The 11880-nt window shown below is 51.9% G+C and overlaps 1 protein-coding gene across 2 annotated transcripts; it reads right to left on the reverse strand.

The window, feature by feature from the left end:
• Positions 1-3069: 3069 nt before the first annotated feature.
• On the reverse strand, positions 3070-11524 carry TXN2 (thioredoxin 2). 2 transcript variants are annotated; one of them, XM_064654968.1, is made up of 4 exons: positions 11436-11524; positions 10791-10975; positions 8708-8831; positions 3070-3825 (listed from the first exon to the last, which is right to left on the reverse strand). In XM_064654968.1, exons 2-4 carry the CDS (start codon positions 10973-10975, stop codon positions 3709-3711), a joined length of 426 nt encoding a protein of 141 aa, XP_064511038.1. In that variant the 5' UTR covers positions 11436-11524; the 3' UTR covers positions 3070-3708. The 2 variants fall into 2 exon arrangements, with proteins under 2 accessions (XP_064511038.1, XP_064511039.1); XM_064654969.1 differs by having other exon boundaries at positions 11280-11440.
• Between the last annotated feature and the right edge of the window lie 356 nt (positions 11525-11880).

Raw genomic sequence — 11880 nt, forward strand, 5'->3', positions numbered from 1 at the left:
CCTGTTCTTATCTCAACCCACAGGTTTTACCTTTTTTTAATCCTGATTTTTCTCCCCATCCCACCAGGAGAGGGGTGAGCAAGCGGCTGCATGGTGCTTAGTTGTCAGCTGGGGTTAAACCACAACTTGAGCTTGGGTGTGTTGCAGGGGCAGGTAAGGAGGGTGAGAGTGTGTAATAGGTGATCTAGTTTGGTTTTAGCCTGGAAGTAAAGCCTATGGTAGTTTTTATCTTATCTTTTTATTGCCTAGGATATTGCAGCTGTTACTCTTTAACTTGCAGGAAACTCACAGCAAGCACTTGCCACCATTCAGCAACACTGAACAACACTGAGCTTAACGTTGCTAACAGCCTTGCAGAGCTGGAGAATTTAATTGCTGATTCTGTCTGAATCCTATAATTACTTGGATGGGAAAAACGAGGTGTGTGAGGGAAAGCTCAAAGTGATTAACAAACTGTTAGGGTAAACAGCCTGGCCGGGCTGGTGAAAGGCCCTGCCTAGGGCTGGTCAGTGTCCTGTTGACATCGAGCTGGTCTTTGTTTTGTTCTTTGCACAGAAGGAACCATATTTGTTGATAAAGCAAAGGATTTACTGGCTGGGCTGTTGAGGTCAGACCTCACTGGAACCAAACTGGCCGAAACTGTCCCCTTCAAAGGGCCACATATACACAACCCTTTCTGTGCTGCAAGCCAGGCAACCTGAATTTTTCATCTACCAACTCTCGAAGCTGGTCCTGGCATAGCCCCTCTAGCAGAGAAGATAGCACAGCTCTCCCTCCTTCCTTGCAGATCTTCACTATGACCCGGAGCAGCTGAAGATTAACTTGGAGTTCAGCAGGCAGGCACAAACATCTTTGGGAAAGGAGCAGCTATGTTAGAGCTTGATTCAAGTGTAAAGCCTACAGTAACAAATGGAAAACCTATGCTTGCCTGGAATCAGTCACCTTGGACAAGACTCTGAGGACAGGGGCACTGTGCCTGACTTTGGGGGAATCTTGGTGTTAGGTTCAAAACATACATGGGGAGGAGAAGTGGGTTTAGCTGAGCTTTGCTCCCCTTGGGAAGGCACTGATCCCCACGTCCTCTTAAAATAGCAACAAGGAACATTAAGAGCTGAGAAAGCTACTGTAAAATATAGACAGGCTTGGGCGGGAGAAAGCAAATGCTTAACAGATCAGAGTAGCATTGGATGTGCTTAACGCCAAAAGGGAAAACAAACTGCATCCTTGCTGGACTGAGCTGAGAGGAAACATTTTCCCAGCTGACAAAGAAAAACAGCTACTGCTGAGGAATTACCCATTGCTTCAGCTCTCTTCAGTCGGGAAAGACCAACATCACATCCAGGTGGCATGAAAATTGCTTTTAACCACTACATAAATACATTGCTTGTAGTGCTTTCCACTTGCACCTCCTCTGTTATTAACACTGCTGTGGGAATCCCTGAAGCCTCCCCTAGCCGTTGGTAAACACGGAGCTGAATTAAGAACCTGGCACAGAAAACATCCTTGTGCTCTGAGTCCTGTCCTGTGGTGAAAACCTTGCAAAGTGCTTGGGGAATCTCAAGCTGTTCCCAAAACTCTTTTCCTCCTGTCCACCTGTTACATTGTTCTGATGGATTCCCACAGGGCACCACGTACATGGATCTTCAGCATTTATCTCAAAGAAACAGTTGTGGCTTTCATATAATGCACTCTGAAGTGTGCTGGCACTTTAATAGCTGAATACACTTTAGCTTTTCCTTAAAAGGAAGTGATAAAATAACTAATTTATACTGCCCCGTAATTACACAATGCAAAGTCACTGTGTTTTTTCCTGTTCTGTGGGATGGTAAGGCAAAAAAGTTAACTATTGTCGGGTATGTGACGCTGTTCCCCTACTTTTCCTGCTCATGCAGGAAAATGGAGAGCCTTTACTAGAAGTGTTTACCAAGCAGGAACACTGAAACTGCAGGGGAAATTGCCCACCCTGAAACACGAGGAGGAGAGGAGCAGCATAGCTTCTGCGATCTCCAAAATAAAATGAAATGTCAGGTTTTATTGATCATAACTGACCAACAGTTCTTTACCAAATTACACCCAAGTGACATCACCTCTAGCAGCATGCCAGGGGTGAGATCAGCCCAGCCTGGATGGGGAGGCACCCATCTCAGGGGACCAGCACCACCTCGTGCTGCTGCCCAGGCCCCAGGGGTGACAGAAGGAGGTGGGAGCAGTGACACCAGCAGCACTGCAATTGCAGCAGGACTTGGATCACCACTCCCCTGGCTCCTGCAAAGGTCATAAATCGTCACTGCAAAGGTGCAGAAAAAAAATTTCCTCACTGCTCGTAGCAACCTATGCCAGGGAGGTGAAATGGAGCAGAGCCAGAGCAGATTTAAGAGTGACTGAAGGAAACAGAAGCTGTGGAGAAAAAAAAAAAGCAGCTTGTACATGGTTATTAAGCACTTACAATGTTCTCATGCAGCTTAGATAAGCGAACTGGAATTAAACATTACAGTAAGCATCAGTGCTGGTGCTGTACTCTGCCTACAAGCACAAGAGAAGGCTGGGAGCACTCAGAAGCCAGGCTGGCTGGAAACAGGTGTATATGAAGAGGAGGAAGAGGTGGGAAGGGCTGAAGGCTCATGCAATAGGAGCACAAAACTGGCACCCATAGTCCAAAGGTCAGGGCAGTTGAAGCCAAGATCAAGACTGCCTTCTGGCAGGGCTCACCTGCATGAGCAGACTTAATAATACACAAAAGGGAAAGGGAGGCTCTCAGGCTCCACAGGCAGGAAAGGAGTGAGAAAAGCACAGGGGGAGCAAGCACAGCTCAGGTTCCTTGTGCACAATGAGCAGCTGCTCCTCTGCACATGGGAGGCAAGTCTTCCCTCTGGCGCCCTGGATCCAGCAGCACACAAAGGAGGTCCTAGAAGCTCCACCGAAAGTAATCCCCTACTCTGTTTTTCAGCACATTACCTTTTAGTAGAGATCAAGTCATAGCCTGCACTCTCCCGACCCATCATTAGAAACCAGCCCACTGTGCTGCTGATACTCCCTCTCACCTGTCTGGACAGACAAGGGACTTCCCTGTGATTTCTGAGACTCAAGTTTTATTCTCCAGCCAGACAGCAGTGACTGATAAAGTTCTCTATTGCAGGCATACAAAAGGAGATCCATAAAATACTTCTTTATATTTTCTCTTATAAAATTACGACGGGAGCCCATGGATTTGTGGAGGAGTTGTACCTGTCCCCGCAACATAAGGGCAGAGAAACAAAGAGACAAGTTTCACAGGCAAGGCAGAGGCATTCTCAGCTTTAAATGAACCCACCCAGGGCAGGTATGTACCATCATCTTGTAGGGAGCAGCTGCCCTCTGCTCTGGGCTATCAGATGTGAGGCAAAGAGGAAAACATTCCTCCTCTTAACTCAGCAGCAGCAGCTCTGCACGTCAGCTCTTGGCTGATAAACACAGGCTCCTAATTCCAGCCACATTCCCCATTTTGAGAATAAGCAGCCCTGCTCCTCAGCGCCCTTTACAACTACTGCTGCTCACGAGAAGGGGGAGAGGGAGGGAAGGATTACAACACTGTCCATCTCCTAAAATCACCAGACCAGAAGAAACCCCCAGGTTGTAAAGGGCAGGGAGTTGACCTGCCCTCAGCTCTCCCAGGCAAGGAATGCACAACATGGACATGTCCAGAGGAGAGGTACAAGCCACCCTTTTACTTCAGGCTCCAATGAGTTTCTTGAGGAATGCCTCCAGCTGATCCTCGTCCTTTATGCCCACAAACTTATCCACAACGTCTCCGTTCTTCATAGCCAGCACAGTTGGCACTGCTGACACCTGGGGGCAAGAGAAACAGGGAGACACAGGTTGAGCAGAGGCTGTGGAGAGCCCAGCTGCACTGGGTCCCCAAATGGAACTCTACAGAAGTGGCTACAAGGGAGCTGAGCATACACTACTCTAGGGTAAGATGTCCACTTGCCAAACAGGCCAGCTGAGCTCCATGTTCCTCCTCTCCCTGTGGCCTCATCTCTGCACTGACTTACAGCACACTGCTTAAGTCAAGGCTGAGCTGCTTTTTGAGTTTAAATTTTTAAAGACTATGCCAAACCTAATATAAAAATGAGGCAGGGCTGTTCCCACCTCTCCAGTACAAATTCCTCTTCTCCTTCCCTTTTGTCCTATCATAAGCGAACAAATCCAGGACACCTCTCAGACATGATGACCTTTGGACATTTTGTAGCCAGGGCAGCATCAGACTGGACCTGTGTTCTTCTCCAGACAAGACTGCAGCTGGAAGATGGTCCCGCCCCATCACTGCACTGGTAGATTTCCTGCTCCATCATATCATGGTAAAGACAATTACCAACCCATCTTTCCTTTTCCACTCCTGTTTTCAGTGGTTCCTCTGGTCACACACCAGTGGCCATCCACTGCAGATCCCTGACAATTAAGTAAGAAGTGAAGAAGTCCCTCTGACCAGAGCCAGCAGGCAGCTGTGCTGCTCTGGGCACTGCTTTTTTAGCTCAGAACAAAGTTTTCTGGGAATTATTCAAGAGAACAGTGTTGAAAATGACAACATTCCCCAAGGACTTGCTGGTTGACTGGTGACAGCAGAGACCCCAGGGACACGACTGAGAGAAGGAACAATCAGAGTTGGGAGAGCTGCAGCACTAGAAGATCTGGTCACATTTCTGACCCTACAGCTTCAATGCCCTTATCTCTGCAAAGTCTCCCCCCCAAAACATGTCCTGTCCTTATCTCACCCGCTGACTCTCCTCCAGCCTGCGGGGCCTTCTGCACTGCCAGCCTTGCTGCCAAAAAGAATCTGCAAATCCCTCCTCTGGGAACCCACCAGAGGGCTGGCTTTTCCCCCATTGGGAGCCCGAGATGAAAGGGACATTTTGTCTTCTTCCCTTCCCACCCAGTCCCAGCCAGACTCTGCAGTCTGTTCTTCAGGGCTTTGCAGTCTCATCTGAAGGGATGGGAGCGCCGGGGCTGCTGCAAAGCAGGATCTTCAGCTCCTCCTAGTGACTGGAGGGAGCACATCCACAGAGCTTGGGCCCCAGCGCTGGCGATGGTGCCATCAACATGTTCCCTTGTGGTTTTAGGTGCGAGAAAGGACAGTACCAGCATGGCACTCAACTGGTTGCTCCCTTCCTGAGAAGGGCAAACCTCCACTGAGCCTCCCTCTGCTTTGCACAGTGGGTTAATGTCGAGCAGAGTTGCCTCAGCTCCATCCAAAAAAACCAGCAACGGCAAGCATCAGGCCATTAGGGCCTGGGTGAGGAACAGGCGAATCTTGGAAGCACTACAGAGAAGCAGCCAACTGGGCCCTGTGTGCCAACCAGAGCACCCATGAGCTTCACACAGCCTCAATCTCTTCATCTCTTTCCCTCTTCGTGCTGGTGAGCAAACCCCAAGGAAGAGTGGATGGTCTGTGCCTGATGCTGCAGAGCCAGGCAAGAACCAGGGGCATGGAGCAACTTGCCTCTGCCCAGAAAACACGATGCTTTTGTCAGCTTTCTTCCTGCCAGCTGCAGCAAGGGCAGCCCATTAACGGAGCATGCACTTTGTTTTGCTGGTTGAGAAGCAAATGTCATGAGAATTTTAGAATGCAAAGTTGAGGGCGTTTTTTTATTTTTTTCCCTTCTTTTTTTGGGTCCCATCTGCGCTGAACCTAAACAAACTTTCTTCCTCCCTCAAGAGCATTTCTACAGAAAAAGTCAGTCTGCTTTTGATTAGTGCTGACCACACAAATAAACAAACATGGACATCCAGGTTATTCCTGGCACCACCCGCACCAAGGAAATTCTCTCCCATCTAAAACTGGGGCTTTCATACAAACTTGGATGCCACACAACAGAGCAGAGAGGATTTCACCCAGGCCTACAAATGAGGTGGTAACACAGGATGGAGCTCTGTTGATGAACGACCATCTCTGTACCCAGCAGCTCTTCTGAGCTGCCCACCCACAGTGGCTGGAGAAGGGGCTGCCCTTTCCCAGTGGCCACACACAGAGGCAACTGGCCAAGGCAAGAGATGAATCTAAAGAATTTTAAGAGACTGAAGATAAACAAAAGTATTTCTTCCCCCTTTCTGCTCTCGAGGTGAGAGGTCAGGAGCAGGCTGGAGCAGTGGAGACAGGCCCCAACCAGAGATGAAAGGTGTTAGATACAAGGAGGAGTCCCCAGAGAAAGAACTTTTGTGCTGGGCATAACTGGATGGGGAAGGGCACTGAGGACATTACTAGTGGCAGGAAATGCATCCGTGCTTCGTGCTAAGCCAGAATGGCTGGGAGCCAAGGGCAGCCAGCCACTTGTGTAGAGGAATGCGCCAGCATTCCTCGGCTCTTCCACAGGGTCTCCCCCTCATCCTGCCTCCCCCTGTACCAAGGAGGCTGCTGACAAGGACATTGTGCAATCAGGCAGCAAGATGGGGGCTGTGTGTGTATGTGGGCAAGGGAATAAACATGGATGGAAGGAGACTTCCTGGGAGCTAGTAAAGGAGTTGTGGGGGTGGCATGGACACCGAAAACCCCCAAAACAAAAACTTTCGCCTGCAGACATCTGATATGCAATGGAATGGCTTTAAAACAAATGTTTGCTGATCCCTCCTAAATATCACCTTTGGTTTTCCTGATCTCTCCCAAACACTATCTTTGGTCCCTCTTTGATCTCAACTTGGTGTCTTCCCATCAGCCCTTACACCCACATCTTTTTAAGTGGCAACTTCCCAGAAGATGAAGCAAAACCAAGCACGTGCTCAGCACATGAACCAAAATTCTGCCTTGGAAAGGATGCCCCAAACTAGGAAGATCAAAGCAAAAATTTCTCCATTACCCTTACCTGTTTGCAGCTATCCTACTCACAGACACTGCCTAGGGTTGGGGCTTTAGCCATGGGGATAATGGCCCAGACAAGACATACGCATCACCCCGAAAGCAGAGGAGGCAGCGATAATCCCCAGGCCCTCTTACAAGACAAAATCTTCATCATGTTTGTATATAAGGCTCCACAATGAACTGCTAGAAGCTGACCCTTCCCTGCAGCCTCTGTCCTGCCTGCTCCCCTCCCCCAGGGCTGCCAGACAGGCAGACCCTGCATAAAAACACATGCACACAGCAGACAGTGCAGCTGCTCACTCACCACCCTGTGGGAGAGCACACGCAGCGTGTCATCAAACCTGCACAACTTGGGACTTTCAGCCTCTTTTCACAGAACTTCCTTCATATGCACATACCCTGCTTGCCATTTTCCACTCACCTGAGATTATCCTCTTGTAATCCCAGCTAATTCGATCTACTGGGAGGCTTGGAACAATACAAGACTTGAGATAATAATCTCTATTCTCTTCTTAGCATGGCCGCTACCAGAGCCTTGCCTGCATCTGTTAGGATTTACACACTTTTTGACCACCACTAAAAACACCTCGCCCTCTTCAACTCCTCACCAGGACCCTTCTGCTACACAGCCTACGGGCTTGCAGTAGCCAGCCCTGCTCAGGAGCCAGTAGCCACCTTCCTTGGCCTGGGGCGTATCTGCCAGCATGTGTCCACCAACGAGAACACCAGAGGCTCTTGTGCTCAGCCTATGGGAGCTGCAAGTCATGACTGCAGGCACCAGCTGTGCGGACACACCACCACAGCACAGGCAAAAACATCTCCCTCAGGAAAGAGTGGGAGGGAACAAGCTGTTTCCACTTCCGTCTCCTTCTGGCTTGGCAGGGTGTGGGAATGGCATACAGTGTCTTCTCCAGGCTCAACAAAATGACAGCTTGCTCAAGAGATGGTTCACACTTTGCAGGGCAGCTTGAGGAGCTTCCTGAGCTAGCATCCACCCTGGGAGCAGGACTTCATCTGCAGAGGGGGAGCAGATCCATCTGCGTGACACTTAATTAAGCACTTTCTTCCCCACTTTCTTCCCCGTAAAAGACAACAGCAGGATGCCCCAACTCCACAGATAGAGTTGTTGTTTACAAGGAGAGAAAACAGAAGTGAGCACAGTCGTCAGAGAAGCTTTTGTATTTTTTAAACTACCTAATCACTGACACAGGGAAAAAAAAACTAAATCTTGTAAACCTAAAGCCTTCTCCAGTTGTTCTGCTCCTTCCTTGGAGAAAGGCAGCACAGGGAACACATCCAGCAGTGGTGTTAACACACTAGTGTAAGCACCAAAGTCCCTCCTGTCAAGAGCAGGATGCATGCTCCTGTTGTTTATGTGTGTTTCCTGACCTGGCTTCTACCTGTCCAAACAAAACTCACGGTGTCTCCTTGTGCTGCAACTTAAGGATGGGATGTTATGACCCAGCTAGAGATCCTGAACAAGGAAGGGAAAGAGAGGATGGGCCAGTGGCACAAAGAACCACTTTCAGTAGCAGAGCAGATTGGGGATTGTTACTTTACATCTTGCCCTGCACTTGAGCAGCCCAGGCTCACAGCAAAACGCTGCATGCGCTTCAGGCTCCTCAAGGCCAGGCAAGTGACAGATGCCTGCAAGGCCTAGAAGACACCTTTGTGCAGAATCAGAGGTGGGGATGCTGAGCATGACCAGCAGAGCTGGAGAAGAGTCAAGCAGCAAAATCCACCTACTAACAAGAGATCCAGTAGGCACTGGGCTTCCCCTCCCCTCCAATGCTGCTGCCATGCAGGCACAGCTTTCCACAGGGAGGGACATTCTTGGTGCTGCCAGCCAAAGAAAGTCTGTGCTCTTCCACCTCCTACCTCGTACTCGATAGCAAGGTCTGTGTGATCATCAATGTCCACCTTGGCCATCACCACCTTCCCCTCCTGCTTGGCCACCATCTTCTCTAATCTGGGGCCTAGGATCTTGCAGGGACCACACCACCTGATGGAGCAAGAAAAGAAAGGGGACATTAGAGGAGGCAAGCAGAGCAACAGCCATGGAGGATGTGCTGGTATGCCGGTGCTGCTCCATTCAGGAGCCAGCCTGGAAACACCATTCCTGAACCACAGCTTTGAAAAACACTCCTCTCACAAAGGAGCTGCCAAAGGTATTAAGGAAGCTTCACGTTCAACCATCCAGAAGCCACTCTGGCAATCACACTCGAACCACCTGAGCAGGGACCAAGGCTCCTTCACAGCTACACACCCCACACTCGCACTCAGACCAGGTTTCCTTGCTGGCTCAACCCCAGGTTTCCCATAGCAGTGTCTCAGATGTCCCCATCCTTAAAACAAAAAGATGAAGCTGGTGTCTTTGAGGAAGAACCCTGAACAATGGAACCCTTGGGCTTTTATCCCCTCACAGTCTAAGCCCAGGACAGGCAGCTCCTGCTGTGTCTCTGAGTGTCAGGTCACCTGGCTGGGCCACATGTCCCCAGGCCCTTCGTTGTGCAAAGGGTCAGCAGTTCACAGCCTCTTGCCTGGTGCTTCCAGAGGTCAACCTGCAGCTCCCCTGCAACTGCACCCTGAGAGACACCTGCACTGAATGTATTCCTCAACAAAGGGTTTTTTCTGTGTGTGTGGTGGAGGGGCTGAGTGGAAGAAGAGGTCACCATCCAGCATTTGTGGTGCTTTAGATGTCATTTCGATCACACCGCAGTCTGCTTTGCCAGCCTTGTTGGTTCTCCTGCCCTCTTCTTGTTCACCCCCACCAGGCTTTACATCCACATGCAGAGCTGTGATCCTGCTGCCCTGGAGCCAGTGTTGCTGCCGGGCACTAGGCTCGCAGACCACACCCAAATCAGTTTATGCCAATCACCAAATCACAGATTTCCCCTCCATGCTCATTGCAGGGTTTACAGAGACCCCCTTTAGCTGCAAAACTTGCAGAGCCATTGCATCTGTTCAAAGGGAGACCATCTAATCCAGACCCAGGTGCAGCAGTAGCAGGCTTTGTGAGGCCCTGGACACTCCCTGCATGCTCTAACTGCATCAGCTAGGATAGTATGAACTTACTCAGTTCAAGCAAAACATGAGTTAAAGCTCTAAGTGCCCTTTTCTTATAAAATTGAAGCTCTGGTGAACTTTGCTCCTCCTCAGCCTCCCTCTCTATCAAGTTTCACGCTTTCAGTTATTTGTCCTCTCCTCCCTGGATGATCCCAGCTAAACTTCACTTTGCTTTGCCAGCTCGGTCTGTTTAGAGCAGAAGTTTTGGGGCTGTTTCGTACTCTGTTTGCCCTCAATCAGCCATAACAGGCTCATGTGACAGCACTGCAGGACTGCGAAAAGACATGAAAAAAATAATCAGTGTCGTTAATCCAGCAGATAACATCTAGGAATATTTTTACTGGCAAGAGGATGACAACATTTTTGTTGATGACAAATGCTGCTGTTGGTGTCACAGGGCTGTTATTAACACAAAGGCAATTGCTGTCAAGAGCCTCAAGAGCAAGCAGCCTTAGGAAACCTGGAAAGATACAACGTGGCAGTGCCGGGGCAGAGCAAGTGCAGAGCTCCTCCGCGGCTGTTAACAACATTTAATGTTTCTAAGAGGACATTTCATCCCGAAAGCTAAATAGGGGAGAGATCAGAATTTTTTCCTGAGGTATCTTTTGTAAGATGATGCAACGCCGGGGGCGGGGTGACACCTGAGCACTTGGGAGGTGCAACAACGCCACCCTGGGGAAAGCCTTCCTGGCACTGCTGTTTGACACCGCTGCAGGGCACAGCTGTGAGTGAAATCTTTACGGATTTGCTCCATGGGCAAAATCACCCTGTAACACCAGACCCCACAGCCTGGGAAGCCCTCGGGCTTGCTCCTCCCTGGTGTGCCCGGAGTGCCACCGTGCCAGGAAAGTCAGGGCACACCTGCACATGTGACGGTGGAGAGGGGGGAACTTACTGTGCATGGAAATCCACCACCACGGGTTTGGGGCTGTTCACCACTCGGTCCTGGAAGTCGCTGCCGTCCTGCACATTGAAGGTGCTCCTGCGGCCCGCCGAGGTGCCAAAGGCCCTGCCGGGGGATGCCGGGGGACCCCGCGGGGTGAGGGACAGCAGCCGCCGCAGCGCCAGCCTCTGGGCCATCTGTGGGGACAGCGGGAGGTTTGTGGGGTGGGGGGCCCTCCACGGCTGGTCCCACTGCGGCAGCGCCCCGAGCCGAGTGCGCTTGGCAGGGCAGCCCCCAGGGCAGGAGGTGTCCGGGAGAGACACTGATGGGATATCACACGGGAGCGCTCCCTGCCCCTGTGCTCAGCCCGACATCCCCTGCAGCTCCGGCCCCACGGCCACGGGGCCTCCACCGGGATCCCAGCTCCAGGCGCAGGGCGCCGTTTCCCCGAGTCCCCCTGCCACAGTACGTGCCTTCCCACCCCTGGGGCAGCCCCGGTACCGCGGGGCTCCTCCAGCCGGTGCGTCCCGGCAGCTCCCGCAGTGACAGGGCCTCGAGACCCCCAGCCCGGTGAGGGAAGACAGTCCCCCTCTGGCACCTGAGGACAGGCCGCCTCAGCCCGGAGAGTCCCTCCGGTCCCCCCCGATCCCCTCGCACCTTCCCGGCCCGGAGGTGACCCGCGCCCAGCCGCACTTCCGCCCGCCGCCCCGCCCACCTGCGCGCTTATTGGCCGGAGCCACCGGATGGCTGCGAAAGACGGCACCACCGCCCCCTCAGCCGATTGGCCGTCGCCCCAAGGGCCGGTCATCTCTGACTGGCCGCCGTGCCCGTCCTTCAAGCCGCTTCGCTCCGCCCCCGTGGGCGCCGGCGGGCTGCTTCACGCGGGGCAAACTCCGAGCGCTGATTGGCGGCGGAGCCCTCCAATGGGCGCCGCCCTCCGCACGTGCCCCCATTCCCGGTCACGGTCCTCCGTGGCGGCCCCGGCCGGCGGCTCTCCAGGTCGGAGCTGGGCAAAGGGATTTCCTTGAAGTGCACAGCCCTGCAACCCCCCACACAGCCATCAACTCCCTTCCAGAACGCACCCTGCCCCCGCGGGTGACAC

This window comes from Pseudopipra pipra, chromosome 5 (genome assembly GCF_036250125.1).
Source record: "Pseudopipra pipra isolate bDixPip1 chromosome 5, bDixPip1.hap1, whole genome shotgun sequence".
Lineage (NCBI taxonomy): Eukaryota > Metazoa > Chordata > Aves > Passeriformes > Pipridae > Pseudopipra > Pseudopipra pipra.